The 18,569-nt window shown below is 36.8% G+C and overlaps 1 protein-coding gene across 3 annotated transcripts in view; it reads right to left on the bottom strand.

Moving 5' to 3' along the window:
* Positions 1–18,569, bottom strand: part of Upf2 (UPF2 regulator of nonsense mediated mRNA decay) — a 103,920-nt gene that overhangs the window by 57,241 nt on the left and 28,110 nt on the right. For all 3 annotated transcript variants that reach the window (XM_028764867.1, XM_028764865.1, XM_028764866.1), the window contains exons 6-8: positions 17,318–17,467; positions 14,520–14,623; positions 11,005–11,090 (exon numbers count right to left, since the gene is read on the bottom strand). In XM_028764867.1, coding sequence (XP_028620700.1) covers positions 11,005–11,090; positions 14,520–14,623; positions 17,318–17,467 — 340 coding nt within the window. The remainder of the gene's footprint in view (positions 1–11,004; positions 11,091–14,519; positions 14,624–17,317; positions 17,468–18,569) is intronic.

Below are 18,569 nucleotides of genomic sequence, written 5' to 3'. Positions count from 1 at the left end.
ATCTTTTTCTACATACCTGCCTGGATTTTTTTTCTAAGACCTAGTCTTGAAGTTACCTCATATTAAAGGTAGATCTTCTACCTCAAAAGATCTGTACTAAAGGTGGATCATCCTACCTCAAAGATGCAGATTAAAGTGGGTCTTCCCACTTCAAATGATTTAAGAAAAAAATTCCCCACAGGAGTGTCCAGCTGTTTCAGTCTTGTTAATTCCAGGTGCAGCCAAGCTGACAACCAATAATAGCCATCCCAGTGTATGTATGTGTCCCTCTTTCTCCCATTAACTGAATCTACTTGGAGAGTTTTCCTGATCCTAATAAAAGTGGTGGCATTCATTCCCATCTTAAAGTGAGCAGTAATCCACAAGTAGGTGCTTTTGGCCAAACTTCATATTTTTAAAACAGCTTAAGGACTCAGGAACAGTTTGTCTTTCACACCATTTCAGGTAATTAGTAATCTTAATTTTTGTTTCATGTAGCAGCGACCTGCTCCATTCCCCCAGAGTACTCTACTCCTATAAAATGAATAGCTCATACTTAATTTTACCCTGTTGTATCTTTAGTTCTGTGTCCATTCATTGCTTCACAAAATTCCTTACATTGTGAATAAGACAGTAAATAAAATAGCTCTAGCTCACTGCTAGTCATGGCATTCTGAATTGTACATTATGTTGGTAAAATGTCATATGCTGTTTAAGCTTATTGAAAGCTGATTCATATCCCAGACTCAAGCAGGTTTACTTCAAGTATCCTCCAAGACTCTCTGTCCTGAGGCAGGCTGCCCCTCTTGGCTCTACAAGAGGGAGAGGAAATATACCAGGTAGGTATGGGCATTTAAAACATTGTGCCCTGAGAACAGCTAGAACAAGTATTACTTCCAATTGATGTTACTATTATTTATCCTGTATTATTAAAAATGCCTGCAGTGTGCCAGGAGCAGTGGTGGCACAGGCCTTTAATCGAAGCACTTAGGTGGAGGTAGCTAGATCTTGGACACTTGGAAGGCAACAAATCTTGAGTATATACAGCAAGACGCCCATCTCAAAACAAAATAAAACAAAACAAAGCAAAACAAAACCAACCAAACTGTAGTATAAACAAGCAGCGTAAATTGAGCAATGGGAAATTTATCCAGGAAGAGAAATTTAATCTGAAACTCCAGCTGCCAGTTTCTCTGGTCCATTTTGTGGATGTTTCTAAGTGTTCAGTTTGATGACATTATCTGTTGCTACTTGTTCTTTAACTTAGAAGCCTTTCCTAAGGGGATACTCTGCTCCATCTGGGACTTGTAATCAGGAACTGCCTGCCTCCTCTGGGCTTCTCTAGTAATTCTGCTGGATGCTTGTAAGCCCAATATGATGGTGCTGCCTTGGCTCTCTCAGTGAGACTACTCCAGTTGTCTCAGCCTGATTTGATGACATTTGCTATTTCTATTTCTGTAAGTCTACATCTGCTGTTCCTATAAATCTACCATTTGCCAGCTATTGTTTTATTTTTGTTTAATAAACTCATTCATTTAAAACAGAAAGCACAGCTATCATAAATCACTCTCAGGACAATACAGAACACTTTAGAATGCTTTGTCTATTCACCCTTCTTAACAATACATACAAACCTAAGTGAGCTGATCTACAAAATGTAGATAGCACCAACCATTTTAAAGTTATTAAAACAGAAAATGAGGTATTTTAGTCAACTTACAGACAACATTTCCCCTTTCCCCCCTTTCTCCCTCTCTCCCTCCTCTCTCTTCTCTCCATCCCTCCTCCTTCCATGCCAGTGATTTGAATCTAGGACCTCACTCATACTAGGCAAATAACCTGCTCTCGTCTTGCTTCTTGAGACAAGGTCTCACTAAGTTGCTAAAACTGTTCAAACTTTCCCAAGACCAGGGAGACCCAGAACTTGAGAGGTTTTTTTGATTCATTCATCTCTGGAACCGCTGGGATTATATAGCCCAAATGCCACTAGGCCTGGCAAAGAGTAAACTTCTACATCACAATATAGTGCAAAATCTACCCAGTTTTCTAAAAAATAAATGAGAAATAACTTAAGATCCTTCTTCTCAAAGCTGAATTCTAAATATTCTGACAGTGATAATTATTTATTAACCAACAGTAAATAGAGAACAATGTAAAAACAATTCTCTTAAACAATAAAACCTCAGCTGTACTTCGAAGAATCACAGATTACATACACCACTTGCAGTTAATGATCTGCACTCAGTCACTAAGCTCAAGAAATACAAAGACCAAGAACTCACATGTGCTTGCTCCTAAGGAAAAAGTCTTCCCACATTTTAACCTACTAGTGAGTTAGCCTTCTAAAACAAATGTCCCCTTCCCCCCTTTTCTCCCTCAAAGGCAGAGCCTTCTGTATAGCTGGCCATAAACTTGCTAACTCTGTAGGTGGGGCTAACTTTAAACTCACAAACCTCCTGCTTCAGCCTACCTCTTTTTTTATTTTAAAAAAATTGACAAACATTTTACTGTTGAAAGGTATGAATTTTATCTCTTCTCAAAGTTGCTTTGGAAAACTCTGAATATGAAAGAATACTGTTATGGCTCCATTTAGAAAGTGGAGGAGCTCCGAGTTGCAGAGAATTTTCTCAGCATGTCTAAGACCCCAGATTTGATTCTCGGCACTGCAAAACAACAATAGCAATTTTACCACAGAAAACATTACACAGGAACGACAAGAAGGCCTAGTGAGAAAAGGCATTTGCCAAGTCTTACAACTCAAGTCTGATCCCTGGAACTCAGTGGTGGAAGGAGGAACAATTCTCACAAGCTGTCCTAAACCTTCACGTGGCCTACGTGGGCTACACACACACACACACACACACACACACACACACATGTATGAGCATACAGTATACTCTCACAATTAAAAAACAATACTAGAGTATGATTCCAAAATGACAAAATATAATAAAGGTTGGGGTCATTTTCTTTGGAAATTACAACCAAGTCATTTTCTTTCTATAGTGCTGACATTCTAAATAAAACAGCGCCACCACGTGGTATAGTTTACTAATAGAGGTAAAGGAGGAAGCAAAACAAATCTGATTCTTTCCATTTTAAATTTAGTGAGGATAGAAAATCAACTTGAAAGCCTCATAAAAAAAATATCAAAAACTAGCTGGACCTTTAATCCTAACACTCGTAGGCAGAAGTAGGTGGATCTCTGTGAGTTCAAGCTTAGCCCAGTCTACATAGTGAGTTCCAGGACAGCCAAGGTTACAGAAGGACCCTGTACATAACAAAACCAAGTGAAATACATGTAAAGAGAGTTGTGTTTGCACCACCCTAAGGAGATCCTGCACATTTATCTCTTAACACTTGGCTAACTCTATGTGGATTCAAAGTCATTAAAAGAACACACACAACAGCAGTAATTAAAGAAAGAGATTTTTAAGGCATTTTCCCTGATTCTCACTTTAAACTCAAAATCTAGCTTAGGTAAATGACCTTCGGGTTGATGAAATGCTGCATAATTTGATCTGGGTGGCAGACACATATGCATATTTAAAGATTAAATATTCCATGTAAAAATTTCTATTTTCTCTCTGAATGTGGTGTGGCTATTACAAATACTCAAACATCAGCAACACTCAAAATTTGCAAATTTGCAAAGTTTTACAGAAATGACTCAAGTACAGGTCCCTGCTAGGAAATGAGTGAATCTTGAAAACACTATGCTCCAGGCAAGAAGTCAGGTATAAGGGGTCATGTATTGTGTGATTCTACTTAAAAGAATTGTCCACTACAGATATTTTTTGTTTGTTTTTCATATTTGTCAGCTATATCTTTACATTTTTAAATGATTTATTTATTTTTATTTCATGAGCATTGACTGGTGTTCTGCCTGCATATATATCTGTATGAGGGTGTCAGATCCTCTGGAACTGAAGTTATAGACAGTTGTCAGCTGCCATGTGGGTGTTGGGAATATAATCTGGGTCCTTCAGAAGAGCAGACAATGCTCTTAACTCAGACATCTCTCCAGCCCCGAAAGTTTTTATTTAAAAGGGAAAAGAAGGGTAAAAGTCATTAAGAGTTCAGCATTTTCCTCAACAAAGTATACACACTGGAAAACAGATAAGCTCACTACCCAAATCTACTTATAATCTATAGACTTATATACTCAAAGTAAATAACTAGTAACTATTTCGTTACTAGTTTCGCTAGCATACCTTTAGCCTGGCTATGTTAGATGAAAGGAATCCCAGCCACAGTAAGGAATAGACACTCTGTAAGACTCCATCTCCTTAGGGAGGATGATGATCAAAGTGTCACAGAATGGAGGAGTCTTTAGGACAGGAGGCTGAAGAAGAGATATGCATGGATGGCTAAGGAAGCCAGGATTTTAAATAGATGATAAAAACAATTTTCTTGCTTTTTCTCTCAAGTGAGTTCAAGCCAATATTATATGGTCCAGACAGCTCATAGAGTAACTTTTTACCATTAATACTTCTTTCTCATTCCAGAATAGTCTAACCATTCTTACTAAACCCTACTCACTTGTGTACCTTCCCTCTCCCTTTCTCTGTCTCTCTTTTTCTGTCTCTCTTTTTTTTCTTCCTTCCTTCCTTTCTTTGTCTCCCTCCCTTCTCCCCCAACCCACACATACACAAACACACCTTTTAAAGGGTACCAGTTATCTTTCTTATTCAAGAAATAATAAAAGTTTTCAAATGAATGGCAATGAGGAAACTGAGACATGAATGACAGGAACCAAACCATCTTCTTCAGAGGCAAGCCAAATTGTACAAGTATCACAGAAAGATGTAAAATTTCTAGAAAACATTAAGTCACCACATGTCAAAACTACAGAATATCTAGATCCATACTCAAAGGCCAAGACACATATAAAGTAACAGAAAGAAATAATCTCAAAGATAGAAATGAATTTTTTTTTAAGAAATGAATTTTTAAAAGCCAAAAGTTACAATAGTAACACAATAAAATTAATGACAGACCTAAAAGCTAGGGGGAGTTTTGGTAGGAAAAAGACCAGAATTAATAAACCACTAGTTAATATAATCAAGAAGACAAAAAGGAAGTACAAATATAGCTTTGTCAATCACAGGAAAAGGCTGGGAAGCCTGAAATGGTTAAATATGGTATATTCGTAAAGAGAAACACTGAAGCCGTCTAAGAATGAAAGCCTTTCTAAGAGAAAGAGCATACCGAGAAGAAAGATATACATAAGAGGCTGGGAAGAACCTAAATTTGGTTTTCTTGTATATGCAAAATAAACCTGAGGATACATGTAAGAATCAAGACAGTGGTTTTCCACTAGCAGACATGGAAATTGGGTAGATGAAGACGAGGGATACTTCTTTACTAAAAGACGTCTGACACTTTTTTAAGAATGTAACTTTTTTTTAATAGTATATAAAACTAAGTTAATAGCATATAAAACCAATTCAAATGTTTTTAGACAAAGCATTTTGTTTTGTTTTTCATTCTAAGACAGGATTTTGCTCTGTGACCCAAGGTAGTCTTGAGCTTATTGTATAGCTGAGGTTAGACTCAAACTTGGAGCAAACCTTCTGTCTCAGCCTCTCAAGTTCTAGGCTTACAAGCTTATATGCTACAATACCCAGCTATGTACAATTCAAAACCACTTCTTAGTATCAGAGGTGTGCAAAATTCAAAGCTCTTGTCCTGTCTCTTGAAGAGCTGATTGTTTTTACAGTCTGGTAACAATACAGGCAGTGAGTCAACAACTGGAACATAATGAACCTGATTTCTTCCATGAAGGCATGCCAGAAGGACCCTAAAGAGCACTCCATTTACACAGGGGAAATAAGAACAGCTGTTCAAGCAAGATGGCTACTGTACTAGGGCTTTTTTGAACCATTACCATTTTTAAAAAAAAAAAAAAAAAAAAAAAAAAGGAATCCCATATGGTAGCAAGAATTCCACTTCCAAGGGTGGAGAAAACAGTATTCAGTAGGTCACTCTACAGAAGTCACATACATACCAGGATTTTATAAGAGGACTTAAGAATTAAGACTGAATCTGAAAACAAACACAAACTATATATATATAAAAAGGGCATTAAAACTAAACATGTCGCTGGGCAGTGGTGGCACACGCCTTTAATCCCAGCACTTGGGAGGCAGAGGCAGGCGGATTTCTGAGTTCAAGGCCAGCCTGGTCTACAGAGTAAGTTCCAGGACAGCCAGGGCTACACAGAGAAACCCTGTCTTGAAAAACCAAAAAACCAAAAAACCAAAAAACCAAAAAAACAAAAAAAAAACAAGCAAAAAAAAAAAACCTAAACATGTCACATAATTTTATCAACTTCTGATGTTAGGCATTGTGTTAAGTGCTGGAGATAAAGTAATAAATATGGGCTCCTTCCTGCAGCTTACAGTATACAAAACAATATCCTCCATACACGACCAGGAATCCAAGAAAGGGATTGTGCTATGGCTTGAGGCCATGATCTTCCCAGTCTCTGTACACAGACTGCTATCTGTCCGGGTAGACTTGCCTTCCTTGGTCATCCTTTGTGTAGCTAATGGCTTGGTATTCCTATTACACAATTCTTGTTTCATAGAGCCTTCTTTAGTTAGTTGCCCCAGACTAAATCTTCAAATTCCATTTGCTCTGTATTTCAAAGGCTTTTCTTCTTCTTGATAATGAAACTAAGAATTATTCATCCATCTTCCCTACACATTTTAAGCTCTATACAAATACAAAAATGAAATCAATCTGTCTGTTCATTATTATATCTTCTCTAATAGTCACAACATATAGCTGACAATTAATTATTTAATGATTAGATTTTAGAATATACTTTCTTTATATGTTTAATTAACCAACTTAAATTATTATGTTAAGCATTTAAGGTAATATTAGACTATGAAGTCCATTTCTCAGAGTTTAAGATGTGATACAATTTTTTTTTTAAATTTGAGACAGGAGTTTATATCTCAGGCCTGAAACACTCTAAGCATCTGAGGATGATCCTCAACTTCTGTTCCTACAGGCTTTTCTTCTCTGTTGGGACTACAAATTTGAACCACCACGCCCAGTTTAAATGCATCCTTTTTTCTTTCTTTCACATTTTTTTCTTTCCTTTAAACCAGTGGTTCTCATCCTTCCTAAGGCTGTTACCCTTTATTACAGCTCTTCATGTTGTGATGATCCCTAACCATAAAATTATTTCCATTGCAACTTCATAGCTATAATTTTGCTACTGTTATGAATCATAATGTAAATATCTGTTTTTGGATAGTCTTAGGCAACCCCTGTGAAAAAGTCATTAGACCCCTAAAGGGGTTTTGACCCACAGGTTAAGAATGCTACTCTGAACTCATAAATTCCTCCTATTTTCAATTCTATGTTTCTAGCAGAATTGAACTACTGTAACTTTCTGCCCAGGACTTGGAGTGGGGTCACTTGGTAAAGGGCCTGCTGCACAAACATGAACTTGAGCTTCCTCCTCTACACTCATGCAAACAAATGGTGCTTAAAGGTCTTTTTCTTTGAGATATAAATTGTTTACTAGGCCGGGCAGTGGTGGCGAAAGCCTTTAATCCCAGCACTTGGGAGGCAAAGAAAGGCGGATTTCTGAGTTCGAGGTCAGCCTGATCTACAGAGTGAGTTCCAGGACAGCCAGGGCTACACAGAGAAACCCTGTCTCGAAAAACAAACAAACAATAAATAAATAAATAAAATTGTTTACTAAACAAACTATATAAACGTTTAAAATAATCATTAAAAATTCAACATCAGAATTTATAAAGACTCACTATAAAAATATATCGGCAGTCACTTTATGAGAAGAGTAAAGTTTTCAATTGGCTGATAATTGAATTGTATGCTTTATACAAAGTTTCATCTAAAGTTCCAGCTATGGTCAGTACACCAGCATTTAACCTTTGTATTCTAAACTGTGTATAATTGGAAACTGCAAAACTGTTATGTGCCTACATAGTATGTTTCATATCATCTATGAAATTAAAGAACATTTGACAAGATTAAACAAACAAAAAAACAAACAAAAAAGATCTTTTTCTTTCCTAGATTTGGGTGGAGGCACCAGTACACAGAGAAAGAAGTTGATCTTTTATAGGTAAACCACATTACAGCATGGTTTCTTTTGTTAAATAACATTTTCATTTTGCATACTGACTTGTTGTTTTATTATAAAAATAAGCCTATATAATTATTGATACATGTCTTCATTCAAACAAAAACACATGAAAGAAGCATAAAAGTAAGCATTCCTTTCTATAAGTTAAATCACCTGAAAAAAATTAGTTCAAGTAGGTTGGCATGATAACTTTAATGGAAAAGGTATTTGTCACCAAGCCTGACAAGCTGAATACAATCCCCAGGACCTACATAGTAGAAGGAGAAAATCAGCTCTCTGGTTGTCTTCTGATCACCATATGGGCACTGTTACAAGCATGTGAATGTGCACGTGTACACCCAAACACAAAATAGATCAGCAAAATGAAATTATATATGTACAGAGAGATTTTTAAAGCAATCTAAGACATTGGGGTAAAACTGCTGACTTTTCATCAATTCAAGGTGTATATATTATCTCTATTTTCATTTGTATGAAAACAGAACCTCAAGTAAAGCCTTAATATTGACAACATTTTTCTCTTACTTGTACATAAGATAAAAGTACACATAAATCAGTAGCACCTCAGATTTGATAAAGCATATGATTTCAAATGTTATGGCCATAGACAACATAAAGTCATCTTTCTAAATTATATTAATTATTATCTCACTGTATTAGTATTCCTTCTCTCTGTAGCTATTAAAATGAAAAAAAAAAAACATACTCAAATTAACACTGCTGAGAAAGATTTTAAAGAGTGGCTGGAGAGATAGCTCAGAGGTTAAGAGCAATGGTTAAGGACTTGGGTTCAATTCCTTGTATCCATCTAAGGCACTCAGCATTATGTGTAACTCCAGTTCCAAGAGATTCAGCACCCTCATCTGGCCTATCTGGGCAACAGATGCACATATAGTAGAAATACACATGTCATCAAAATACCCATGACCCATAATAAAGAAAAAACAATTTTTTAAAGATAAAAAGTTAAGTAAGCCAGGCGGTGGTGGCGCATGCCTTTAATCCCAGCACTTGGGAGGCAGAGGCAGGCAGATTTCTGAGTTCGAGGCCAACTTGGTCTACAGAGTGAGTTCTAGGACAGCCAGGGCTATACAGAGAAACCCTGTCTCAAAAAAACAAAAACAAAAACACAAAACAAAAAAAAAAAGTTAAGTAAAGATTTGGTTTCACTGAGAAAGTTTTAGCAGTACTAAAGTAACTCTAGTCTCTATGTATCAATGGACTAGAAACCCTTCAATCAAATCCCTCAAAATCCTTTATCTTTGGAGGCAAGAACCAATCTTAGCCATACTGTAAACTATTATAGCAGTTAACATATTTCCTTTCCTTTCAGATTCATTGATTTTATTCTATTTAACATGCATGAGTATTTTGAGTACATGTGTGTGTGTGTGTATATATATATATATATATATATATGTATCACATGTATGCCTAGTGCCCACCAATGTCATGGCACAATAGAGCATTAGATCAAGTCCTCTGAAACTGGAGTTACAGACATTTATAAATGCTGGGAATCAAACCTGAGTCATCCTCAAGAGAACAAGTCCTTATAACCACTGAATCATCTCAAGTCCAGCAAACTTCATAATTTTTTATTGAACAGGAATGATCAGGCACAGTGGCCACACCCATAATCCTATTGTTCAGAAGTTTAAAGCAGGAAAAACTCAAATTTGAGGCAGACTGGGCCATATAAAGAGTTCCAAGGCCAGCCTCAATATTTAAGATCTTGTTTCATAAAAGAAAAGAATACTACAATAATAACAGAAATGGACTTCCTTCAGTTTTAGGTAAAAGTCTGAATAGTTCTGAAAGATACAGGTAGAGATTTTCAATTAGAATAATAGAGCATCAAACTTCTCTCTGCGTTATGTAACTGAGTATCTTGAGTTACTAACAGCACCATCATTAACATAGCTTTCAGTTTTACTGAATGAAAAGTCTATGCAGGCTATGTCTTCTCTAACATTATAGCTAAATTTGAACTTTTTCATTTAAACTTGAGAGTTACATACACTAAATTACCATCATATCTATACAAAAACATAAACTCTTCAAAAAAACTACAAAATTTATTTTATTTTCCCCTCAGAGGGGAAAAATATAAACCAATTAACCAATTGCTTCTAGCCATTAGTAAGTTTATTATTTAGGGGTTTTCTGTTGTTTTATTTTTTCATTTGTTTGTTTTTTGAGATAGGCTCTCTCTACATAGCCCTGGCTGTCCTGGATATTACTACATACACCAAGCTGGCCTTGAACTGAACTATATGCTTCTCACAGTCTCATAGTCTGACTCAGCCTCAGTGTGCTAAGATTAAAGATGTGGCTTACCACACCCGGCCATTTTCTTCTTTTTTTTTTTTCCTTTTTGCTTTGTTTTGTTTCATTTTATTTTTACTTTTTGAGAAAGGATCTCACTGTGTAGCCCTGACTGGCCTGGACCTTGCTCGCTATGTAGACCAGCCTGGCCTTAAGTTCACAGAGACTCACCTGACTCAGCCTGAGTGTGCTCAGGTGACAGGCATGTGCCACTGATCCCAGCCTGGCTTGTTTCCTAAGGTAAGAGTCTCACTGCACGGATAGCCTAGGCTTACTCCTCCTGCTTCAGCCTCCTCTGAGTGTTGGGATTACAGCATGGAGCACCGCACACAGCAAGTTATTTTTATTATTAAATATTTTATCTTAAAATAGCATGAAAATACTAGAAGAATTACTTCCATCAGAACAAAACAAGACAAAAATTAATAAGGTCCTAGAAAATATGCTAATAATAACGGTTGTTGAGCTAATAAAACTAAGCCAAGTGATCACTTTAAAGAAATAACTCAGCAAGAATGTTGATCTTAGATTCCTACAAACAGTTTACTATTCCAAATACTGACCTTTGCCTAGGAACTATGAAGAGTGCCCGAACCAACTTCTTCCTGTTTGCCTTTGTGTTCATGTTCATGCAAAAATCCATGGCTGCCTAAAGAGAAAAAAAAAACATTTTTTTTTTCTTAAAATAAAAAAGAAAATCTTCAATTTAGCTACTAAAAGTAGCTAAAGTTTTAATTCTTCTTAAACACCCCAAAACAGTTTTAAGACACTAGTATTATAAACAGTAAGCACATCCCAAACTACAACATTAAGCCTACAAGTCCCTTCTCTATAGAAGTCAAGATATACATTTCCTACTTTTAAAAATATGCAACTTTGCTGGGCGGTGGTGGCACACGCCTTTGATCCCAGCACTTGGGAGGCAGAGGCAGGTGGATTTCTGAGTTCGAGGCCAGCCTGGTCTACAGAGTGAGTTCCAGGACAGCAAGGGCTACACAGAGAAACCCTGTCTCGGAAAAACCAAAAAAAAAAAAAAAGCAACTTTGTATTGAGAACAGAACTTAAAAGTAGCTTCCAAACCTACCACAAATATTTGGCAAGTATCTTTAAAGTTGAATCTATGTCTAAAACAAATAAGTACTAGGAAAAAGAGCCTGTGCTGCAATCCAGCGGCAGAATGCTTGCTTAGTGTGTATGAGGCCCAGGGTCACATCAGAAATACTTAGCCTAAGTAAAGAAAGCTACTAGTGCTAATAAGAACAGCCAAAACACAGTATTTAGGAACTAAAATATAACTAGTATTTCATCAATGTCTCAGATCTAATAAAAACATAAAATGAAAAACAAGAAAAGATTTACACTCTAGAAAGTTCCTGGAAAACAGAAACATTAGTTAGCTGGTACAATTGTCCCTGCATACCCACAAGATTGGTTCCAGAAATCTCCCAGAATATACAAATTTACAAGTGCTCAAATTGTTTATGTAAAATAGCATAGATTTTGCATTAACTTAGGCACATCTTCCCATACACTTTAAGTCATCTCTAGATTCCTGACAGTAACACAATAGTTCATTATTTATCCATGCTTTATAAATAGGTATAAGTAATAATGATGACCCTAAACAGAAAATATGTATGTGTTCAGGACAGATACAGTTTCCTCTCAAAAAATATCTACTATCTTTGGCTGGTGGAATCCACAGAAGTGGAACCAGCAAGTATGGAAGGATGCCTGTACTTACCTCGCATCATCTAAATGAATTTCAGAAAAATAGACAAGGTTATACTTTGTACCTCTGTCTGTCCTGGAACTTACCCTGTAGACCAGGCTGGCATGGAATGCTGCCTGCCTCTGCCTCCTGAGTGCACGGTGATTAGAGGTCTAGATAAGACTCTTCTTACTATAGTTATCAAAGGCCAGTTGGACACACACAGAAAGCTGTGTTAAAGTGTTCTACATGGGGGCTGGCGAAATGAGCCAGAAGGATAAGGCACTTTCTACTAAGCTTGACAACCTGAGTTTAATCCTCTAGACCTAATGTACACTAGGAGAATCAACTCCCTTAAAGTTATCCTCTGAACTCCCTGAAACAGTGCCTGCCCTAGTGTCGCCCCCCCAATTAATAAATTTAATAAAAATGCTTATAATGTGCGACATATCAGAAGCCAAATACAGAATGTCAATACAGTATGCATAGGGTTTACGTAAAATGAATAAAAATACTTGAGTGGAAAAACTACCAGAATTAATATATTTGAGAATATTTTTTAAAAAACAAGAATCTGGGCATGGAGGCACACACCTGTGTACTCAAGACACACAGCAGAGTAGTAAACTCCAGGCTAATCAATGTCTGTCATATAAGGATAAGGTTGGTCACATGTGTTTGGTGCAAGACAATACATTAAGCAGCTTTTTGAGAACTTGTTTCAAATGCCCAAGTAAATAAAATAAAGCTCAATAATCACTGTCTTACTTTGAACAAAAATAAACTTTTCTGATCATCAAATTCATGGGGGAAAATGAATGGCATTACTTATAGAAGTCACTTAAGAGAATACTTTAGGGCAAATTATATACATATATACATGTATTTATATACATATAATTATAAGCTATGAGAAAAACTAAAAAGTCAAAAGTAAGTTGCTTATGAGTGCATATAAACAAAAGTAAGTCACCTCCTGTGAAGGAGACAGTGCATGAACCAAGGAGGCTGTGCACTAGATGGAGAGGAGCCCACGTCAGTGTCTATGCACATTTTTCCATCAGCAGATTTCAGAACAATAACAATAACTAGAGAACACAAATGTGCCTAATTACTTAAGAAAGATTAGAGAACCTACAGAGATGGCTCAGCAATTAAGAGCATTGGCTGCTCTTTCAGAGGATCTGGGTTCAATTCCCTTAAGGAGACTTACAAGTATCTGTAACTGAATTCTGGGCATTTGACACCCTCTTCTGGGCTCTGTGGGCACCAGGCATGCACATGGTGTACAGACAGATATACATGTGAGCAAAACATTGTACACATAAAAGTAAACATTTTTTTAAAGGGAGAAAAAAATTAAAGAAAAGATTAGAATGGCTGGCAGAATCGAACAAGCTTTTTTTTTTTTCTCATTATTACATACAGCGAGTGGTTAGTGGATCTGAGGGTAAAAGCACTAGCAAATTCCAGACAAGCCTCAGTCTACACAGCAAGTTTCATGGTAGCTTGGGCTAAATAAATAGCAAGACCCCATCTTACAAAACAAAACAAAAATCTGATGATAAAAAAAGAAAATCATATATGGATGTATAAGTTGAAATACAATAAAATCACTTATTTTTACAGAATTAGCAAAGATATTATATGAAAGTTAACATTTTTTAATATTACAATTCATAGGTATAAAGAATAAAATGGCGCTAATGCTTTCATTCACGTACAATGCTAGCAACACTCCTCACTACCATCTTTGCAAACACCACAGCAGTAAAAAGGCAGGGCATCTGAATATTATGAAGAGAGCAGCTGCCTTAGGTGCCACTGCCAATCTCCACAGCACTCATCTAAAAGAAACACTCATCTAAAACTACATGAAGGCCTCTGTGTGAGGGGAAAGGTGTCAGACCATCAGGAATCTGGAGCTATCCTTCCAAACAAAGAGTGTACAACCAACTCTAATTTTATCTGTATTTATTCTGGATTCTCACAAAAGACTCCTAAAAAAATGGTTCACTGTATGGTTTGCAATGGCCTAAAAACTACCGATATTCAACATTTAAGACCTGTAAAGGTCTATGTGCTTTTGTAAAATCGTATAATGCTAAGAATACTTTGTCAAAGAGCTATGGGCAGCTAAGGGATGCTGAGAGCAGAAGAAATTCTCCTCCAGGAAGAAGCCCCCTAACTTTCTGTATGCATACGCATATATTTAATAGTAATAACTAATGAGAAGACCAGGAACTTGAGAGCATAAGAGATGATAGCATAAGAAGAGCTGAAAAAAGGGAGGGAAATTATGTAATTTTAATAAAAAATCAAATTTAATTAAACAAAAAATTCACTTAAAAAAAAAAAAAAGAGTACCTTGTCGATTAGGTCTCGGTTGACACAGTTGGGCAGCTGCTGGAGGAAAGCATCTACTATGAGTTTGAGATGAGATCCAGTGCTGGCTTCTTCATCTTCTTGTTCTAACATGAGATCAGTTTTTGGATAGGTTAAACAAAGAACAAGCATCCAACTATTAAGTGATCTGAGAAATGAACCACCTAGAGGATATGTGTGTGGTATATGCACATGTATGTGTACAGATGTGTACGCCTGTAAAGAGGCCAGAGCAGGTGGATGCCAGTCAGTGAGTGTCCAGTTTCTTCCTGAACCTGGAACTCATGTCTTTTGGGTAGACTGACATAGTTAGTGTCGATGCTCCTCCTGTCTCTAATGGAGACAATGTTCACCTTGCTATATAGGTATTGGGACCCAAACTCTGGTCCTTACAATTATGCAGCAGATGCTCCTTACCAGTGAGCCACACCTACAGCCCAGAAAATATATTTTGTAAGGTATTTCTAAAAGCCTAGGATATTGGGAACATGCCTAAATATCATAATACCAAGTCATTATATTTCAGATACTAGCTATAAAGAAACAACTTTTACCCTTAAATATCCACACACAATAAATAAAAGGTAAAGAAAATCTACTCATAAAATGTACATAGAAAATCTAGGGTTTTTATCTGCCAGACATTTATTTTCTCATGTTCTGCAATTAATAGCACCACCAACTCTTTCCTTTAAAGAACTGAGCCTCCCCATTCTGTCTAATTTTGAGAGTGGTCACTGCCAAAGCACAGCACACTATCATCTGTTGGACCAAGTGTATAAGCAGAGCATAGAACTAAAGTCCTTCTATAATATTTATACACAGGCAGTGAAAGAAATGCAGTTCTTTTAATATCATTAACTGGTATAATTTAGGTCTGGGGAATTCACTAGCCATGTCCACCCCTTTCCTTATTGATATAGAGAAAATTTTCTACATAAAACAATGAAGTAAACAGAGAAAATAAATACTGATAGACGGTATCCTTCTAATTAAAAACCCTAACAAGGGGGGACTAAAGAGATGGCTCAGTGGTTAAGAGCACTGACTGCTCTTCCAGAGGTCCTGAGTTCAATTCCAAGCAACCACATGGTGGTTCATAACCATCTGTAGTGGGATCTGATGCCCTCTTCTGGTGTGTCTGAAGACAGCTACAGTGTATTCACATATATAAAATAAATAAATCTTTTAAAAAAAATCCTAACAAGGACAGGGAAGATGGTTCAGCAGTTAGCACTTGCTGCTCTTCTAGAGGAGATGAACTCAGTTCCCAGAAGGCACATTAAACAGCCCACAACTGCCTGGGAACCCAACACCCTCTTCTGTAGGCACCTGCACATACGCATAGCGTGCATCCACATGGATACATACATGTACAAATAAATAAACTCTTTAAAAGAAAAAAGTATCCTAATAAACTCAATAGTTGCTGGAGATGTAAGCTCATTGGTATAGTGCTTGCCTGGCCTTGGATTTGATTCCCTCATACTGCAAAACTAAGATTTTAAAATAAAATAAAAAGAAAATATTTAGAAAACAATTAAATGTATTTCTTGTTATTAAATAAAAAAACTCAATTTAAAAGACAAATTTAACACTGACACAATTTAATTCTAGTCATTTCTAACAACAATTTTAGAGTAGCTGTCAAACACATTTATGGCAAGTGTCACAACGATAGTAAGAGATTTAAAATATTCAAGGCTGGGGAGACAACTCAGTGTAGGTTAAGAACTTGTGATACAAGTATGAGAGCCTGAGTTTAACTCCTCAGAAACCTATGTGAGGCCAGGCACTGTAGCATGCATCTATAGTCTGTTCCTGTGGGAGGTGAAGATAGGAGAATCTCCACAATCACAGGCTAGGCAGCCTGGCCTAGGAGGCAAAGAACAAAAAGAGGCCCTGTCACAAAGAAGGTGAAAAGCAGGCACTGAGAGTCCCAGCTGTCACACTGATTTCCATATATATGCCCACACACACACACACACACACACACACAGAGAGAATTAAAATATTCAGGACAATGCTAGCAACTTGGGAAAATATTTAAAAATATTATATTTAAATGTATTTATAATTAAAATACACATGAGCAGTTGTGGTAAGAATTCTAGAATTTTAGTTTCTTTTAAAAAACACAGAAATATTATATGTTTTTGTTTTAATCCCAGGTGTGGGGATATGGGGCTGCTTTGGATTGCCCACAGTAGCTGACTATGATTTGCCTCGTGCAAGCAAAGGCATGGCTTTGTCAGCTGCAGATAGTTTCTGCAATTGTGTGACATTTGAAATTTTGGGAACTTGAGGGGATAAAAATGCTAGAGCCTCAGGGGACTAAAGGATGGGAAAAAGTAGTAAAGCTAAAAGTCACATAATATTAAGTAATATCCTATTATTCTAAATCAAATTCTACACAGTGACTGAATAAAGACAACAGGAAAATAGATATTTAAAAATCAGAATTTAAATATGGAGAGATGGCTCAGTAGTTTAGAACACTTGTCACTCTTGCAGAGGACCAGAGTTTGGCTCCTACCATCCACATAGTTCATAAACATCCCTAACTCCAATTCCAGGAAATCTGACACCCTCTTCTGAATTCCGTGGGTACTAGGAATACAAATGGTTCATACACACACACACACACACACACACACACGAAACACTCATATGCATAAAATAAAATAATTAAGAAAACAACAGAGAATTAAAAAGATCCATATTTTAAGGCAAGCGGTTGAGTAAAGAGTAACAAATAAAAACTGATGGCAGCCCTTTACCTTGTTCATCAAGCAGCTTCTTTGTAAGATCTTCAGCTTCATCTCCACCTTCTAACTCCAATGGATCATCATTAATCTCTAAATTCTCCAACTCAAGTTCCAAATCATCAGGACTTGATGCCTCCTTATTATCCTTTGGTTCTTTTGCCTCTGTTTAAGAACAAAGAATAAGAAAAGTATAATGGCAGACTATTTGCTTAGCATGTAGGGGACACTGGATTCATGTAGCAAAAATAATCAAAATATATAAAAACAAAAAAATATTTTTAAATTCAAGGTCATCTCAAAAACCTGCTACAGGGCTAGGGAGATGGCTCAGCAGCTAAGAACACTGACTGGCTTCCCGAGGGCCTGAGCTTCGTCTCCAGCATCTACATCGTAGATGTAGAACTATCTGTAACAACAGTCCTAGGGGATCTGACATCTCTTCTGGCCTCCAGGAGCATTGGTGTGCAGACATACATTCAGGCAAAACACCGATCCATTTTTTTTTTTTTAAAAGCATCATTTTCTAAATCCTGCTACAAAAACATTCGCAAAATCTATATAACTTTTCTTTTTTTATCCTGGTACAAAAAGTAAAATTAGAGAAAGATTGACAAATCTATATAACTTGGATAAAACTCTAGGTATATATCTGGCAAATCTGAATGAAAACTTAAAAAAAAATTAAGACTTTTATAAAACAAACTGAGCTTTCTGAGAACCCAACTTATACAGTTCTACACATCATTTGTTCACTGGAGAGAGGAAAGAAGAAAAAAATGAAGGAAGGTAAAAAGAAAGGGATGGAAGCAGGCGTGTTGGGAATTGGTTCTAATGCTTTGTCTTAATTTGGCTCCCAGAATCACTCGGCAATCTGCGCATTCAAATGCTAAAGGAAGCCTGCCCCAGTCGGCTTTGATTGGGGAAAAAAGTTGCCAAGGGCCAAAGGCTGGGCAGGGTGAAGAGGTGGGACTTTTAGATTGCCAGGAAAGGAACCAAGGGAGAAGAGGGGAGAATCACCATGACTTGGAAATGAGGGATCAGGACATAAGAGCTGCAGGGAAGAAAGCAACCAGCCATGTATGAATTTGGGAAAGTGGCCCTAGTAGTCTCGGGTAGCAGAGATGAAATGTTGATTTAGCAAGTTGACTCAGGAAAGTTGGAGGGAAGAATGTATGCTAGCCATGGGGAGGATCAGAAATGCCCAACCATTGAGCTAGTCAAGGCAAATCAAAATTAGCTGTGTGTGTGTGTGTGTGTGTGTGTG

The sequence above is a fragment of the Grammomys surdaster genome, unplaced genomic scaffold (genome assembly GCF_004785775.1).
Source record: "Grammomys surdaster isolate TR1022 unplaced genomic scaffold, NIH_TR_1.0 146, whole genome shotgun sequence".
Taxonomy (NCBI): domain Eukaryota; kingdom Metazoa; phylum Chordata; class Mammalia; order Rodentia; family Muridae; genus Grammomys; species Grammomys surdaster.
This window is presented reverse-complemented; position numbering and strand designations above follow the sequence as displayed.